The sequence below is a fragment of the Echiichthys vipera genome (assembly GCF_963691815.1).
Source record: "Echiichthys vipera genome assembly, chromosome: 15".
Lineage (NCBI taxonomy): Eukaryota > Metazoa > Chordata > Actinopteri > Perciformes > Trachinidae > Echiichthys > Echiichthys vipera.
In genome coordinates, this window is record NC_139840.1 from 4,122,267 (window position 1) to 4,141,649 (window position 19,383).

The following is a 19,383-nucleotide window of genomic DNA, read 5'->3' on the forward strand; positions in this document are numbered from 1 at the left end:
GATTTTTATACTTCCGCATTTTTGGCTGGATCGGAGTTGTTTCTATCTATCATCTTCGTCTTCTTTATTAATGATGCTATGATTCATTTTTGTAAACCATAACATAATTGATCGACATCATGTTGGTATATTGCTGTAAAATAAATACGTATTTAGAGTAATGCTAGATTGCTGTTTACATTAGCAATCAAGCTATCGTTAGCCAGCTAGTTGTGACTTAGCTACGCTGCATGGATCTGGCGTTGCTTGCACCATGGCGTTCGCTGATGAAATAATTTGCAAGCCAGTCAGATCAGCCTTGGATGTCTGGATGAATAAGTCGTTGAGGTAAAGACTTTGTCTTTGGTGGTCAGATAGCTGGCAATTTGTTCTCATTAGCAAGCAAGCTAACATTAGCTAACATTAGCCAGCTTTGTCAGCACTGGGGGGAAAGGATTTTATTTTACCACCACAACACAGAGTCCACACATGCTGTGCCTTAGCTGCACACACTGCAGCGACTGGCAGCCTCCCCGAGTGTGACTCCCCGCTGGAGCAGCCTTAGGTGAAAGTCTTAGGTCCATTTACGGGCTGCTGCTGCTGCTGCTGCAGAATGTATAATGTACAAACAGCACGTGTGGACGTTCATTTGTTGGCATTGGCAGACTCCATTTTGCTATCAGGTGAAGGTATCGAGAACACGTCACATCCTTTGGAGTTTCTGGAAAATCTGTCCTGAATCCTTGACATATAAGTGGCGTTTCCATTATAGTCGAATATACAGTATAGGGCGGGTCTACCTCGCCGGAAGGCCCTAATTTGAACATGAGCTGCCTTTAGCGCCCGGGCTTTTTTCGGCTCAGGCTTTTTTCAGGAGTTGCTGATTGGATATGATGCTAAGTGGGATGTGACGTAGGTAGTACTCGACGTCACAACAACAAGCACTTTTTTCAAAAGCCGGCTCTGTAGAGAGTTTTATCCAGTAGTGTAGTGCTATTTTTTTCACTACTGGACCGCATAAAATAAGCTGTGCACGCACATCTGCGCTTGTTAAAATGAGTGCTGCAGCAGCCTGGGTTGGATTTAGACCTGTGGCCCTTTGCTACATGTCACCCCCCCCCCCTTTCTCTCCCCGATTTTCCTGTCAACCTACAACTGTCCTGTCCAAATAAAGGATACGTTATTTAACGTCCTATGCACCAGCCTGTTTGTCACTAAAACACACCTTTTGACATTTTAAGGTGGAGCGTTTTCTTTCATGTTACTTGGTGCATGGGTTGACTCTGTGAATCAAACGAGCCACCTTAAATGTCAAAATCCAAACAAACTATTTGTTTTCAGCGTCTTTCTTGAACATCATACAATAATGTTGGTCAGATATTGAAGTGCTCATAAAACTGTCTGAATGTCAACCAGATTATTCAAACTGCAACTCTTCTGTATTTCTCACTTGAAGAAAGAAGTGTCTGAGTGTTGATCCGAGGATCGAAACCCGTTCAGAATGATACGTCACCTCCGTAGTTTCTTAAATCCCTCTGGGTTATTTTTTTGTAATGGAGACACGCCGAGTGAGAGGAACTTTCCTGTCTTTTTACCTAAATGGAAACGCACCTATAGGCAACCAAGAAAATCGGTGAAGGGCTGAATTTTAAACAATTACGTAGCAATAAAGATTATTAATACATGTAAAACATTAAAAAGAGGAGTTTTAATCTGTTTTCTTGTTTTGCATTTCTGTCAAAGTAGCCACTGAAGGTGTGTGGATATTAAAACACACCTATCAATGACATTTCATGACATTCAGAGAATATATTTTGGACACTCACACACTATTTATAATATTATTTATATACTTTGACCTTTGAAGACGATGTGACTTCTTGGGAAACTTATATTTTTTTCGATCCACCTAACTGGTGTGATCAATACATGTGTAATTTCCGTGTTAACAGAACTCACAGGTGTCGCCACATCAACGTCACAACATTTTCAGCATCCAGATGAGCGTAGGATAAGGATAAAGATTAGAACTCTAACGGGTCAGTTGAATGTCACGGGAAGCGAGGGAGTCGAATACTGATCATTCCCATAATTAAATATATTTCAGATTTCGCAGAAAATCTCTCTTCTTTTTTCTTCCCTTCCTTCACCGTCATCAGACTCACCCGAAGATTACGCCTGGTGTTGAGGGAGATAAGTTGCACCCTGCAGGTGTCTGCAGGCGTCTCCTTTGCTGTTTCTGGATTCAGCAGAGGGAGCTGAGGGGAGGTCAGACGAGTCCACGGCAGATAGGAAGCAATTAGCTTAGAGTTTGGATATTGAGCTTTGAACGTGGTCTCCCAACACACACACACACACACACACACACACACACACACACACACACACACACACACACACACTCACACTCACACTCACACTCACACTCACACTCACACACGCAGACGCACGCACACACACACACACTTCCCTTCCTACTAGGCCTTTGCATGCGTTGAGGCTGTTTTTAATTGACTACTTTATTTGTTATACGTATTACTCCATTCCTCTATTTTCTCCGTCACAGTTCGGTGAAGCGTAACTGAGTTTTTTCTTTCTAAATATCCGTTCTGTGAGTATTGGAGCAGGGAACTGTACTAAAGTTTCCAAAGCAAAACGTCCTGATGTCATCTTGCTATTGTGTAGGCATCACAAATCATAGTCTTGTTTCTGGTTTCAAGCGCTTTAAAAGGGACCTGTTGTGCTTTTGCTTATTTTCAGTCATATATATATAATGCTACAATGTCAGATATCCATATTAAACATCACTTAAACATCATATAACGGGGTGAAGTTGTTGCCTGTGCCGTTAATTTCTTCTAAATTGTGGATCACACATTTCCAGCTGGGTTGTGTTTGGTTTAAAAAGCATTATTTGTGATTTTTGACAGTAGAAATTGCGGCCATATTCACCCACGGTCCACTGCTGACGACATATTACCACATGCAAGTAAAGCTGTAATAATGGTTGCTTGTGTTGTTCATTTCTCCCCAATCCGGGTCTGTTGTGTTGAGTCAAAACCACTTTATCGGTGATTTAGACGGTAGAATATTCCACTATATACTCTGTTGTAGTCAGTCTCCCGCAGTAGTACAGACAGAGAAGCCGAACGGGGACCTGGAAGTGCTGACCAATCACAGCAGACTCGGCTTTGCAGGAGGGGGTCTTTGCTGTAATAGAGTGTCTCAGACAGAGGCTGAATACAGGTGCTGCAGCCATGAGCAGTATAAGAAAAAAGTGATTATGAACATTAAGGCAAGTTCTCCTACAAACATATAATACATGGACCTGAAAACACCTACAATATGTGTATATGTGAATCTTATATGCACACATTACAGGGAGTAGGGATGGGAATCCAGTAACAAATTGGAATGGTAGCTGGAATCGCTGCCACTGAGCTATACGATCCTTTTTATCAATGCCGGCATGTTTTTCTGACAGTTCCTTGCAAAACAGTAACATCGAACTGCTGGAAACTTGCAGGAAGAAGAAGTCATGGTACAAAGCATTGGCATTACAATAACATTAGTGTCACACACAGCAGGCTTAGCAGAATATTTCTTTGAAAAACCTAAATCAAAAGAAGGCTGAACAAATACTCATTTCATCTACACTGAGTTCAGATAATAAAACTAATGCGTTGACACTGAAAACCTGTGAAGGCCGACTTTTTTTCCATTCAGAAGATCGATCAGGCGTCAATAAGGGAATCGATGAGGAATCAGACCAATAAGCAGACTTGATAATGGCTCGAGTTACTCACAGTATTTGGTTGAGATTAAGAAGTTTCTTATTATGAAACGACACAACTCAGTTACATTGTTTCATTAATATTTACTATTGTTGTGTTAATGTAGCATATAAACGTGTTGGAGACGGGGTTTGTTAAGAACTAAATGTACTTTACTGTACTCTAACTGTTGTCTCCTCTTTTTCATGTGCATGTGCAATTAAAGTAAACTCAAACACAGAACACGGGAAACACAACCTGACAAAATGTTCCATATCCATATCGTTTTAAACCCTGTGAGTCGGCATGTTTCGTTTCTTTATCCGGCCAAACGTACGCCTGTATACCAGCCGACACACTAACCCAACACTGTTCTCATTGTAGAACATTGCCAAAGTCATTTCATCTGTAAAATGGCTTGGCTGGTGTTTTGGCGCTGACCTTGTGGCTATCTGCCAACGCACAACGCATAAAATGAGGTTAGCAGGACGCAATAATAACAAGCTCTTTGTTCTCTTCTGTATTCACCTCGCCACCAAACACCACCTCCCTACCACACACCTGTCTGCTCCGAGGAGGTTCTGTTTCTCTCTTTTTGGACTTTTATTCCGTTCTTCATCAGACTTCTTCCTGCCTTCTGTCTTTCACTTCATATTCAGAAGATCAGACATATTTCTCTTATTGATGGTGATTAATGGCCCATCTGCCATGTCAAACTTCAGAAGAGACATACAGTAGTGTGAATATGTTTACAGCACAAGGCGCACGTTTTGATTTTGCTAAATCATGAAATGACAGATCCAAAAGACGTGCAGGTGTTCGGTTCATTGATGACTCTAAATCACCCGTAGGTGTGAATGGTTGTCTGTCTCTGTTCGTCTCTATGTGCCCTGTGATAGACTGGCGTCCTGTCCAGGGTGTACCCCGCCTCACGACCGATGTCAAAATGAAACGACAGATTATAAGACCTTAACTTCATCATCACACATTTGAAACTTTCTTTTACCCTCGTTAGTGTTTCCCTGACGTCATCACACGACAGATCCTAAATTTAAGTTGGACAAATGGAAGAAAAACAATCGCCTTTTGCCTTTTCATTTCAGTTTGCAAAGCTTCATTACATTAACGAGCATAGAACAATGATCTGATAGAAAAAGGGTCCTATAAGGTTTCTATACGGTCCATTTAGAAATGAGGTTCCTCCTGGATGCTATAGCGGATTACATGTTAGCATGTTCTCTGAAATACAATATCCACATGCTAATCTGTGTGATGTTTCACTGTCTCTTCCCTTCTTCCCTTCCCTTTCTGACCTCCTCTTCCCATCCTCCACTCCCCTCCTCCTCCCAACTGCCTCCTCTTCATCGTCATCAGTGGGCTCCAGACGGACGAAGGCCTCCACCTGATGGAGATCCTGGCTCGCCGGGCTAAGATCCAGATGACTGACTTCGCCGAGCTCTCGTACGTATTTCCGCTTCGTTATCAGTCTGTCACACACGGAAAAACCACAGGGTGCCGGCTCCTCCCTGCTGTGGTAAGGCTGTTTGTTCTCATAGAGTGAGCAGTCTGGGTTGGAAATCACCATCTTACCTAAAGCTGGCATTCATTCTGGAGGTTTAGAGCATCAATGTGTTGAACTGTGCCGATGATAAAAACACAAACCTTTACTTTACACAGTCATCCACAAACTATCTCCGCTGCACTCGTCTCGTCTTCTCGTGACATCTAAAGACATCAGCATCGAAACACAGAGTAGTTTATCAGTCTGAAACCTCTGTTCATCTCAAACTATGATCATATAACCAGATAAATAATTGGGCGTTTTCGATTTATGTCATAATCTTGCAGCTGCAGTAAACCGTAAAATGTGATGTGCCACTTTTTACTGCTGTGCTTATGTTGATCATGAGTTTCTTGAAACAAAGTCACAGGGTGCTGTTAGACTGTAAGCCCCAAATATTAATAATGTGATGATGACATCGCTCAGTAAACTGGGGATTGATTGCAAATACGGGACCTGCTCAGCAGCAAACAGACACAGACAGAGACTAGCTGGTGAGCATAGCGGAGTCTTGAACTGTTAAAGAGACAGATATTTCCCTCAGGAGCAGGTGGAGACTGAAAACACGGAGTAGGACTAGCATTCATCACTGGTCACAGGCTTGACTCCAAATAAGTGCAGATGTTGCTCTCCTGCCACTGCTTGCTAACACATTAGCCATGTCACCATCATTAGGTCAGGTCAGTGTGTCCGTCTGCTATGCTGCCTTTGAATTGGCCAAAAAGTCTGTTAATGTTGCTGTACATGAGATTATATTTATTAGCAGTCAGTTGTTTTACACAGATGAAGGTGTCTCCCTGTGTTTAGGTGGACTTTATTGACTGCCTTCATATCTGAGCCCATCAGGCTTTAAAATTTCATCAAATCACTCTGAAAGAGATCCCAACAATATCCTTCACCACTGTAGTTGATTACAAATTGAAGGTTGGCCCTTAACAGTAATTTTAAAAATATATTTTAGCGTAATCTTGACTAAGAACCAGATTTCATGCATGTACACTGTATATCTATGCTATTCCTCACTCACATGCGCACATAGTACACGGTTTGCTGCAGGGGTGTTGAGGCCACGCCCCGTACATGCACGGTACATTCCTCCATCACACGCACAGATGAGTTCCAGTACCCTGGACTATTGAAGCCACACATTTGAGCCTGTGGACTACATAAAGTGAAGTAAAGTTTCCGGAAAAATTAACAGAAATGACCAGAAATTGTCCACATGGTGGTTTCTTTCATTTTTGTACATCTTTACGTACGACTTTCTTCCGTCCTGTTTGAAAGGGCCTCCTGAGTTTGATCGATTACTCACCTTGCTTAAGGGCACAGGCCACCACAACACATTAGGATCTGGGAGTTGTGCGTGTAAGCTTCTCTTTGTGCCTCTGCAGCCTGACGTAACCATGACACTTTTCTCCACAGAGACCTGTATCTTCGCTGGTGCGTAGTTCCAGCATTACTCTATCCTTGAGCATCAGATCTGCAGGACTAACCATAACATAGAACAAAGTTTAAACCTCAAAATAGACTGAAAAGTTTTGCAGGTCACCTTTTCCGTCCCTAGAATGGAGTCCTCACAATGTGAGTGGGCTGCCAGACTCAGGTCAACACAATCTCTAGTAAACCAGCACATAAACAAACAGAGTTACAGCTCCAGCAGTGCGTACACGGAGCTAAGAATAAACGCACTTTAATGCTTCTAATGTCCTTCTAAAACTCTTTGCGCTGTATTAGAGCAGCGCCCCTGGACACGTGGCCCCGCCAGCTCTCAGAAGGCCAAGGGGTTGAATTAAATTAAGAATTGCATCTGGAAAAAACTTTAATTTCATCAGTACAACATGCAAAAATCACAAAAGACTCAGACGAGAAATACTGGAGGAGCAGAGGTCTGTACATGACTCATTGTGTTTATAGTGTGCTTTACAGCAGCCGTATTGCACCTGTAGGCTCAAGTGGGCGGCGATTTTCTCAAAGGGCGAACATCTCGTACTGAAACTTCGGGTACTCCCCGCGGAAGATGAGCAGCGTCTGCTCCTCCGTTGTTACCCCCCCCCCCCCCCCCCCAGCATGTCGGGCCAGAAAGGGCAAACTGGTGGGATCAAAACCGAGCTTTTCTGTGGGCACAAGGTGTTAAAATCCAAAGGGATGAACAAACAGCGCCCTTACAGATTAGAATTACAAGGACGTCACCTTATTTTCATTCCGTCAACATCTTTTCCTGCTCTGGAGGGGCAATGAGAGCTGCTCCTCCGCGTTATTGACATGTTGGAGTGGAGCCGCTGCTGACTGCAATCATTTCTTAATGAGACTGAACTCTGCCTGAACCCTCTCTCTTTCTCCGTGGTTATCGTCTTCTCTCCGCCTATGTCTGTCTCTCTTCTTCCCTCCTTTTCAATCGGCTTCTTTCCTCGTCTATCTCCAGTAGTTCTGCCCTCTCTTACTTTTTCAGAGTTGCTGCTTGAGCTTGACAAAACGGTCCCAACTCAAAGCCCACTTGCTTTTTTGTGTTTGTGTGTTAGACCGTATGTCATGGCCTCCGTCAGCAAAATCAGCATGTTGATTTTTTTTACCTGTGCAATATTTGATACTTTCACCTCCATTACTTTACATTGTTTAGCTGACGCTCTTATCAAACCTGACTTACTATATGACCCACACACACACACACAGACACACGCACACACACACACACACACACCACCCTAACATACTACAACTAGTTTTCACAGCACTTCCAAGTTGCCAGGGAGCCAATCAAAGCCATAAAAAAGCACGTCATGACTTTCTTTGTCTTCACCCTCAAGCTGTTTTTTGTTAACTACCAAACAAACCACCAGGTATCTGCCTCTTTCCAATTACTCTCCTCCATAGCTGACACGGTGACCGCTGTTATGCACTCGTTCATCAAAGCAAATGCACTTGTTTTCCCTCAAACGAATAGCCATGTGTGTTCCAAAGACTTTAAGACGTGGATGGCGTGTCTGCCTTATACTTGTGTGTGTATCTCACCTGATACATGAAAGCCTTTGTGAAGGCGTTTCTTCCCGGCGATGTACCTCAGTTATTTCAAGCCGAAAGAAAAACCAGGACAAAGTTGTATACTTCCTCCTTTATGCCTTCAGTTGCCATTGTTCTTCAGTCACGGCTCCTTTTTGGAGACAGTTTGTGTTAACAGTAGAAAGATGTCTGAATGAATTGTACTTTCCAATGTTTCGAGTGCTCAGTTTTTTGATTGTTATACACAATGGACACAACAGTTGCACCATTCAACACTCTGAAACTGAAAACTGAAACCCCCCCAGACATTGTGGATGTTGGTGAGACAACACAAAAGGCAAGGACAAATAACGTAAAAGCTCTCAAAAGTATCGATACGTCAATATTTTACAATATCAGCTGTTTCAAAATAATACCATCTCCACATTAAATGGAATAGAAACTATCAAAGTAGGATACTCACTGTGAGCATCAACACACGGTATATGCAGCAGTGCTCTGTCATGTAGAGTGACATTTAGATTGGTTGGCAATCGTGTAATCGTGATAACTGTGATCTGTGCAGAATCATTTTGGATTATTTCTCTGTTATCTTGTTAGTACAGCATTTTTTTATGGTATTATGAAGTATTGATTTTTTAGCGACCATCACTCTGTATCAGGCGGTGTTGTTTGTCCTCAGGGAGGTGATGTGGCTCTGCAGCGACCGGCAGAAACTTTTTACACTATTAAACTAACAGAAACACCGGTAATGTGTCTATTGAACACTAATGCAGTTAGGGTGTGTGTGTACGTGTGTGCACTGAGCTCTCCATGCTGTAAATTCACTCCGCCGTTCTGATAAAGCAACCTCCAAATTGAGTTGAACTTGAATAGAATTTGAAGTGCGACATAGAACGAATTCATGTATACATCAATGTGTGTGTGTGTGTGTGTGTGTGTGTGTGTGTGTGTGTGTGTGTGTGTGTGTGTGAGAGTGTGTTTGTGTGTGTGTGTGTGTGTGTGGACAGGTGGGGATTGGGGTGGCTTTGGGTCGTGCGATTCTCACACACACACACACACACACATACCTTCACACACACTCCTTTTCTCTGTCCCCACCCCCCGGGCCCCTATGTTCCCGCGGCTCCTCGCCGTGCAGCTCGGCTGCTGTATTGAGTCCCTGGGTGGCCTGTACTGTTCTCCTGTTCTAATGCACCTTTTGTCTTTGTTCTCCTATTCTGGGAATGAAAGGAGGGAGCTGCACACTGGGGAGAGTGATGGATTCGAAGTAAAGAAAGCGACAGAGAGAGAGAGAGAGAGAGAGAGAGAGAGATAGATAGAGGGAGAGAGAGGGGGAGAAAGCCAGGGGTCTCTTTTGTTGCGAGCACAGTGAAAGCCCAGCAGGGGGAGCCGCCTTGACAATTTGTCAGAGGCGCCACGCTTATTTTCCAAGGCCGCCCAGTTCCTCGCCGCTGTGCCAACGGCAGTCACCTCCACCAGAATAAGTAAGCCCAGAAACAAAGGCTATAGACTGATACTGAGCCTGCTGACACTCCTGATTTACCCAGCCTGCCTCTGGCCTTTACCACCCTGCTCCGCAACACCAACTGATTTCTAGAGTTTTTTTTTATTTTTTTTAATCTCCTATAACCTCTTCAAATTCAGTTTTCCTGTTCGTCGTATAGATTTAACGTTAGAAAAATGATCTCTGCATTCTGTATCAACTCTGTGTGGAGTTGTTCGAGCTCTTCACTAAAGTCATACGGTGTTCACAAACACAGGATACCAATTGTCAATTATTATTTTTTGAACGTATCGTCCAAAGTGAGCCTGGCAGGTTCGGCAGCTTTTGAAACATCGGGATCTCCACTAGAATTGAAAAAGTTGCGTGGGTTTGAACAAAACTAGGCTGCTGTAAATGAATTTAAGGGGTTTGGGTTGATCCAAATATTAAACCAAGACAGAATGAGGCAGATTATGCCTAAAGAAAATGCCACATGATATAATATCCTCATACCGGCAGATGTTGTCACTTCTTCTTTTATAGAATCAGGTTTTATGGGCACTGGTTTAGACTGCTTTAATCACTGCTTTTTGCTCTAGCTGCTGCACATTCAGTTGACTCACAATGAGAGCAACAATCAACACTCGTCCAACCTCATCAGCAGCAGTAAGCACTCTTGTTAATATAATTCCACTTTGGTGTAGTTTCCTTCACCATTATATACGGTGTGGCGTCCAGCTTTGAGTGGCTGCTGAAGCATTTGTTTAGAGTTGTAAATGTTTTTAATGAATGTGTTGTCTGTTGTGGGGGGGGGGGGGGGGGGGATCTGGAATAGTCTCCCCTCCACAATAAGGGAACGCCCCACATGTTCCTCTTTTAAAGGTCAACTCAAAAAGTGGCTTAAATCAAATCAAAAGTGCGACCACTGACTCGACTGTGTCACATTGCACATGACGTTTTATTTCATTGTTTTATCCTGTGTGGGTCTGGTGTCCTCCTGAGTATGTAATGTATTGTGCGGTGTGTCTTATCTCTTCTATTTGTATTTTTTCTATTTATTTAGTAGTATTTGTATTTTTTTCTATTTTTTTTAGCAGGGACTACGGATGCAAATTAGCATCTTTGCTATAATCCGGCACTTTTACAGTGATATGTTGTTATTGGTGTTCATTAATGTGCACTGTCCCTAACAAATAAAGGATTGATTGATTGATTGATTGAATGAATGTTGTTCCAGAGCTCTGATAAAAACATGTGATCTGAGTTTCAGACACAGCCGTAGTGTGAAGAATCAAGACATTTGTTCCTTTAGCTTCACACTTAAAGCAACAACTCACAAAACATAACCGTGTCGTGCTGAGAAGTTTTACTCATTTACTTTGTTCTCTAACATTGAACTTCATCGATCATTCATCTCACATCAGTTAAGATGACAAGTCTACTAACAGTGTATTGCTTACTGTTTATTGTTTTTTTATACTTTCTGTATTTATTTAGCTCAGAGTTTTTTGGGTATCCTTTACTGTATATTTTCATACCTCCCTTGTGTTTTTGTAAGCTGCTGGAATCTTAATTTCCTTGCGAGAGTTCATCCCAAAGGATCAATAAAGAGAAGTCTAAGTCTGAGTCTAAGTCTTAGGGCGCACTCACACTGTCCTTCCGCACCGCGCCCCGGACTTTAGGGTAGTTGTCCCCCCCCTCCCTCTCCCCCCGCGCCCCAGGCCCGTTTGTACTCAAACTGCCTGGGCCTCGCGCAAATGCTTCTTGCTGTCCATACGTCGTAACATGTCACACGCATTGATTGACGTCATCGCGATGCGTCTCTTTGTTTTCAAATCTTTCCATAGACCTCTGAGTTTTTGTGCGTCTTGTCGACTGTTTTTGAATCTTTTCATCGACCAAATCTGCAGTAAACACTCCACCTCCGCATCACACCAACGTGAACCTTTCACCGCCATTGTTGTTGTTGTTAAATGTCCGCGCATGGTCCCTCCTTCTATTTTCTATGTTCGAACAGGCGCACATAAATGACGTCAGAACCGTCGTAGGCCTCGTGCTCGTGCTCATGCTCGTGCTCGTACACGTGCGCACGCTCGTACATGTGCAAACGCGCTCTACAAAAGCCCACCTCTCTCAGACGGGCCGTGGACGGCCAGCTGGTCGCAGTTATGCGCGGAGCAGGTGCACTCACACTGGTCAAACGCACTAGGCTTGACCCGAAAAAAACGGTTTTGGCCCGGTGCGGAAGGACAGTGTGAGTGTGCCCTTACACTTCCCCAGCAAGAAGCCTGAAAACAGACTCGTTTGAGGAGGACAAAAAAGAAAATAAAACTACTGACATGAGCTGTAATTGTCATTTACAATGATGTAATGGAGATAAGATTCTGTATCGTCATCTTCATTGATTACATGGTTTGCTTTAATAAATCGGAAGGAAAGCGTTTCATTAGTAGCTCCTTAACTCCACCTGTTCCTGTCGGGTCAGCTCTCTATTCAGTACATTTAAAGAAAAATGCATTTATACGTAAAGCTATTCAACATTTTGAGTACTGTTGAAGTGCCTCTTTCTTCAAGTTGAGTTTTTTTTAATGTACACGTTAACCCTTCTTGATTTGAAAAGTCTAAAAAGTCACAGTGGAAAAAAAACATTTGAAAAACTTTCTTTAGAGTTCCAGCGAACGTGTTCACAGACTGTTTTATCCACATTAACCAGGAAAGTGTCTCTGCGAGAACGAATGTTGGTGTAAATTCATTTAATTCACCTCAACTCTATTTGGCTGGAGGCAAATATCTCACAGATGGAAACTTGGCAAAGAAAACCAAACTATCAGGATGGAGAAATGTGCATGTTTGTTATTACGTCAATAAGTCTTAAAGTTTCAACAGGCTGTATTGACTGTAACTGAAGTGAAAGTACTGTATAAAGTCAGCAGTATATGTGCCCCTGCGATACATTTATCCTGCTTCTCATCCTCCGTACAAACTCCCCTTCCATCTATTGGCCATGCGGCAACACCGCAGGCGCCTCAACCTTACACCTCACACAGAAGCACCAGATTAGCATAATACAACAACAAAATGACGCTCAACAAAGTAGTTAGCGACCTGCGCGACCTCAGCCACTGAAAAAGAAAAGAAAACTTCCCTTTTTCGACCACTTTCCTCTCGAGGCCCCAGCCAGAGAGCGGCGGCGGTACAGTGAGCCCGCAGCAAGAACAACAAAAGGAAAGAAACATGCAAACATATGAATCATAGCAGTGAGCCTACACACTGTGTGCCAGGACACAACACAAACCTGGAGACGCTTTGATTTGAAACAATTCAATGCTGATTAGATAAGACTGACGGTGTGCGCTTTCAGGAAAAAGGCCTTGGAAATGTTTTTAGCAGCGAGCAGGAGGGAAGTGTTCGTGTGGGCGGTTTGGCAGAGCCGCGGACCGTAGCTGGCCGTCGAATAATCATGGCTGTTGCGTAACCGCCACTGAGTGTAGACTGGATTTTTCTGTTTCTTTTTTTTTTTTAAAGAGGGTCGAGGTGATGTAATGTCTGTCTGAGCTGAGGGGTCATATCAGAGGGTTGCCACTAGGAGGAGAGAGTGGGCCTGAACTGGCTGGATGTGAGGATGATGACTGGATGAGACTGTTGATGTGTAAACGCTGCAACAAAACCAACGTAGTCTCAGTGTTGAGTCTGAAATAAATTGCGGTTTTGAGTGAAAAAGTGGAAAAATCTGCAGTTTTGAGTGAACTTCATTCTGGTACAAAGCACTCTATATACTGTATGTACAACCGTCACTGTCAGCAGACTATTTGAGTCTGTTTTTAGTTACAAATCATCAACATTCAATGTGTTTTTCAGTTTGTTGAAACAATATAAAAACATGTCTTGTACCAGCAAATTTTGCAGTGAATAAACACAATAGACACTTTTATTTCTGCTCTTGGAGATTTTCTCAATCCCCCTGAAATTAGGGCTGTCCTGGATCAAAGAAAATCTTAGTCGACTAACATAAGGGGCGGCTGTGACTCAGAGAGTGGGTCGTCCACCATTAGAGAGATCGCTGGTTTGATCCACTGCTCCTCCGGTCCGCATGTCAAAGTGTCCTTGTGGTGTGAATGGTTAGATTAGATGGTATGTAGATGTCCACTGCCATCAGTGTGAATGTCTGTGTGAATGGGTGAATGTGACAAGGAGTGTGAAAGCGCCTTGAGTAGTCAGAAGACTAGAAAGGTGCTATATAAGTACAGATGTGCGTCCTCCACAGAGCTGGGTCTGTCTGACGTTCCTTCCTGTTACAGGGATGGTTTTCAACACAACCCACTCTACGGGGGAATTGTTGGGTCTCTGTAAATCATACATAAGTCATAGAGTGTGGTCTTTACCTACTCTGTAAAGTGTCCTGAGATAACTTTTGTTATGATTTGGCACTATAAATAAAATTGAATTGAAGTGAAGTCCATTTACTAGTCCATCTCGACAGATTCGTAAAACTTCTCCACAAAGAAATGTGTAAAAGAACCACTTTAAATCTTGTGTTTGCCAGAGATGTGCTCCGAAGTTTGTTGTCACTGTGTCCTTCAGCATGAAAAATGATTAAAAATGACTCATCGACTAAAGACATCTTAGTTGACTAAGGTCAAAACGACCTGTATGAATCAGCTCACAGTATCTCACGGCCTTAACACTGCTTACTTTCTAGATTTATCTTTTCCAATCAGCACTGAATACACTTCCTCATAGTGTTACATTTCAGGAAGTCCGAGGGACAACCTTGTTTCCGCTGGACGACATGAGGACTTTAAACATTGTCTCGATGATTGAAGATCAGTTTGCAAAAGACTGTTTTTATAAAGAGCACGTAATACTTCAACTAATCGGGCAAAAGACTGTTTTTATATTGTTCTATGCCCCCCTATGATGTGTTGTATCACTGTATTATTATCAGTATTTATACTGGGAATGTTTGAGTACATTTAACAGCTATGTGTTATTCATTCGTGGTACGACAGTGATTTCCTAGTAATGGACTTAACTTTGTCCACCAATGACAAAAATATACATAATTACCAACGCTGTGATCTCTGGGTATTTGTTTTGCTTTGTTTTAATGACTTCCACAACATGTGAACTTTACAGAGTAAAGGAGTGAAGTTAGTATAAAGTGTTGTCATTCTCTCAACCAAAGACTAAAGTTATGTTTTATCTCTTGTGTGATGTGTTTCTGTTGTCAATCACACTGTCAGAGATGTCACTTTTTTAAGATGGTGGGATGGATCGTTTCAGTTTCCAACATCGCCATCATCCGCGGTACTTTCTTGTTTTTGTCTGGCAATTATTCATCTGTATGCGGCTGTTTCATAAAAACATCTAAATGTCAAATACATCAGACATTTTTGAGTTTTGAGGTGGTTTTTATCAGCTATTGATACAAATCTCAAGGTTTTCACTTGGCAACGCTGATGCATTTATTACTTTTTGATTACCATAAAAAATGAATCACTTCTTTTTGGGATGAATGGTCTCAGTGTCGAAGGTTTCTAGCTGAATCTTTTGGTTAATAATATAAATATCAGCATTCACATGCACACATCTTCCAAAATGTAAAAGTACATAGTCTAACCATGATAAATATGAGCACTAGAATATGTAGAAATCACCTTGTGTGAGCTTCTTTGGGCCCGATGAGTGACAAGGTTATTTACGAGATACAAAGTTGATTTGGCGTCTTTGTGCGGGAACGGCCCTGGGGGGGGGGGGGGGGGGGGGCGATGGCCGACAGATGGATATGTGATCAACTCAACATGAGCAATTTTGCTTCCTCATCACACACAGATACTTTGCCTGCACCGGCTGATAAACCACTGCGTAGAGATCTCGAACCTCAGAGGAGAAATAGTGGTCAGAAAAATGAGTTGACGTGTTGTGTGGAGTCTCTCTGACAGACCAGACCATCGTCGTATAGGTCGATTGTGCAAGCGGCTTATTACGACCCGTATGTATGCCTGTTATTAGGAGGTGACCTCTAGTTGCTGTAGAGATTATAGCAGGAGGAATATCTTTAATGAAAAACCGCCAACATGCGACTGTTTCACTACAGTGTTCAGCATAGACCAGGACAGCACGTTGTGTGATTCATAACCAAAAGAGAGAAAGGCGTTTTGTTATTATTCATCTTCTAATTCAAGCACTCAGCTTCACCAAGTTTCCTCCTGGGTATCTTTCATTTGACTCAGTCTAATTAGTCTGTTATTGCACCTTAAATGTTACAATAGTATAGCATCACTACTGCATGAAGCAAATGTGAGTTTGGTGCTGTCTGTGTTTTTCTTTGATACACTCACCTCAGGGCCTAAGAAAGCCAATTAAAAACCCACAATAATATATATAAATAATAATATAAATAAATAAATTCCTCGCTGGGAATGTCAAACAAAGGGCTGTTAATCCAAAGGTTTGAAAGGATAGAATATGTATGACAACATCAGGGCAAGCACCTCCATAGAAGCCGGGCTGGATGGACTGAGATGGAGAGAAAACATATTTCTGTGCCTTTTTAGGCATTTGTTTACTTATTTTGGATTAACTTTGACTGCATTGGACATTTAGTGCAAAGGGGCATAGTTAAAAACTAACAGTACTGAGAGAAAGTAGAAGAATTTTGTACAAAAGGCAGAATTGTTTTTATTTTCTCTATTTCACTTGTTCCTGTGCTGCTTCATTTGACTTTGTTGATGTAAGTCAGTGTGAGACGGACCACACAGCCTGCAAAAACATACCCAAAACAATAATGTGTAACCATTTAATCCATCGACTTGGAAAGAAATCCACCTTTTCTGAATCCAGCTTAATGATGGGACCTGCTCCATTAATGATGTCGCCGTATTTTATAACAGTGTTGTTACAGTAGCAGTCGTGTCCTATAGCAGTGCACAATACCTCCTGGAGGGGAACCCGGTAATATATCTTCCTCCTGGGCCTTTTGTCTGAATTACAGCAGGACAAATAAAAGGTTAATCACATTGGGAGACTCCGCTCTGCCTCTGACCACCCAGCTTCTCTCTGTAGCTCCCTCAGTGTTTCAATTCAAGCTGCTTTATTGGCATGAATGTTGGATGAACTGGGGGAAAAACACACTGAGAAAAACAATACAGATGTCTTTCTGTCCGCGATGTCTCTTTCTCCCTGCCCCGGTTTCCTTCACCCTCAATTTACATCATCACGACCCTATGCGTTGCAGTCAACATACATCGAATCAAAATGTAAATGTATCGTAAACCAGGCTGCTAGAAATGCGTTTGCTCTTCTGAGAGTCACGTATCAGAGCGTCCTCTTGTTGATGATCAAAATCCTCTCATCCCCGACCCCCTTCTTTTCATTTCCCAGCGTGCTTAAATGCCGCCGGGCACATTACATTGAGATTCAAGAGGTTATCTCGGAGTGGTGATGGGGATTGCAACAGCCTAAAGGATCGCCACAGGTTGAAGCTTTTTTTTTTTTTCTCCCAACACCACGTATGGCTAAGCTTTAATGAGCACAACTCCTCTTCTCCCTCCGTCTGAAAAACAACACCTATCAACCATGGAAGATAGATTCTTGGTCTTTTGTAAAGCTTCCAAATTTGTGTGTGTGTGTGTGTGTGTTTTACAGGGTGGTGGGCCCCGCTGTGACCTTCAAAGTGAGCCCCAACGCCCAGAACGTCAGCACCGCAGATGTGGCCAACGTGGCTGGTAGGTTCTCCTTGAGTAATGACGCCTTTATACTGACAGAGAAAAAGACAGGCCATTATCAATGTCTCGCTGCTGCACCTGAGGCCCCAGGTGAACATTTTTCAAAACGTATGACTCCTCAGTAAAATCTATGTTTTTCTTCCACCGTGTGTTCTGCCCTGCCCACTCTGGGCACTTTAAAGCCAGTTTTTCTATTGCTTTTTCTTCAGTTTGGTTTAGTTTGGGTAAGTATTTGGTATTAGCCCATTTTGAAAGGAAGCCAGCAGGATTTTGTCACAAATCTCCAAGCAGCCTTGTTTGTTTGGCTGCATTGTTGGGATCCGTTGGAGGGTTGGATGTGTGCCTAAAAAGACATCTTCAAAAAAGAGACTCTAGAAATTAGTTGTTTGGGAAATGACTCAGTTCATTAATGCCTTTTGCAAATATGAAAAGTTTTCTCTACCGATCACACAGTTTGGCCTTCAGCCTCGTATCACCAATCATTATGAGTTAGTTCAGTTAGCTAAGTAGCTAAACACACAGCAGTCTTCAGTCTACTTAACAAGACTACCAAGTTTAAGACCACATAGAATTGGTACTTGACTAATTCAGAAAACGTATAAATTACTGGAAAACGGTATACTGTATATCTTCAGTACTAGTGGGGTCTTTAAGAGGATGCTCCCAGTATTTGTCTGTGGTACTAAACCAAGGAACTAACAAGCTAACGTTTTAGCCTGATGCTCCGATGAAGACCAAAGTGTAACACTGGTAATGTGGAGGATAAACTGCTCCGTCGCTCCCATAACTTTCTTGGTGGTTATATGGAGAAGCTAAATCCAGCAGAGTGATGAATATATGTTCCTTAAAGACTCATCATGTGGGTAGGAAGGTGTGTTTAAACTTGCAAAATGTCGGTGGTGTTGTCTGAAGAAAGTGCGGATAGTTCCTCCGGGATTCTGTTTCAAGATCCTCCAAGTCGAAATGACTCAGTTCAGCTTGTTCCATCACACGGAGAGGCCTCTGTAATCATCTCTCAGAGTGCAATCCAGCAGTGAAGACATTGTGAAGGTGTGTGTGTGTGTGTGTGTGTGTGTGTATGTACCAGGCTACAGTGTGACTCACGGTAATGAGGCGAGGGTGTTGATGAAGTGGGGAATAAAGAGAGGAGGAATGTTTGCCATTAGCCGAGCTGTCAGTCCAGACAGACAGTGAGACTTTCCTGATATTCCCTCGGCCCAATTCCAGCTACACTCACTCACACACACACACACACACACACACACACACACACACACACACACACACACACACACACCTTATCTCTGCCTGATAATTGCAACCCCACCTCCCCACCCACACACACACGTATACACACATTGTGCTGATTATGCAACGGCTTTGCTCCTGTTTTTAAGTGCTATTGTTGGCGTTCTCGTTCCCCGCCCGCCGCCCCTGCTGGCTCTGCAGGGTCACGGATGAGCCTCGATTGTTATTAATGCAAACATTTGACAGAACGTGCTCCAAATGAAATATGGCGTCCTCTCAGCTAAAGTGCAATAGTGTGGGCGGGCCGTCTTTAAAGTGTCGTTTGTCATATTCAACTAGAATATCAATCCATCCCGAAGCATGCATTATCCCCCCTGGCCAGGGTTTATAGTGCTTTTCTGAAACATTAAGCTTTACACGGCCGTTGTAATGGCGTCGTTTTATCATCATTTGTAGCCGCTCAGCAGCGGATGGTAGAGATCAGACGTCCATCTCTTCTGTCACAAACTTGTGTGTTTCGGTGGAACGCTTTTGGCAGCCATGTTAAAGATAAGTCAGCTTTATTTGATTTAGTCTCCGCAAACACGTGACGTGAGTTTGCACGGAGGGAAT

General features: G+C 42.8%; 1 protein-coding gene across 1 annotated transcript in view; it reads left to right on the forward strand.

The window, feature by feature from the left end:
• Positions 1-19,383, forward strand: part of LOC310957503 (receptor-type tyrosine-protein phosphatase N2-like) — a gene marked incomplete at its 5' end in the record, with an annotated part of 214,287 nt that overhangs the window by 50,199 nt on the left and 144,705 nt on the right. Inside the window, 2 exons of the mRNA XM_083928087.1 lie at positions 5,127-5,213; positions 17,444-17,523. Coding sequence (XP_083784213.1) covers positions 5,127-5,213; positions 17,444-17,523 — 167 coding nt within the window. The remainder of the gene's footprint in view (positions 1-5,126; positions 5,214-17,443; positions 17,524-19,383) is intronic.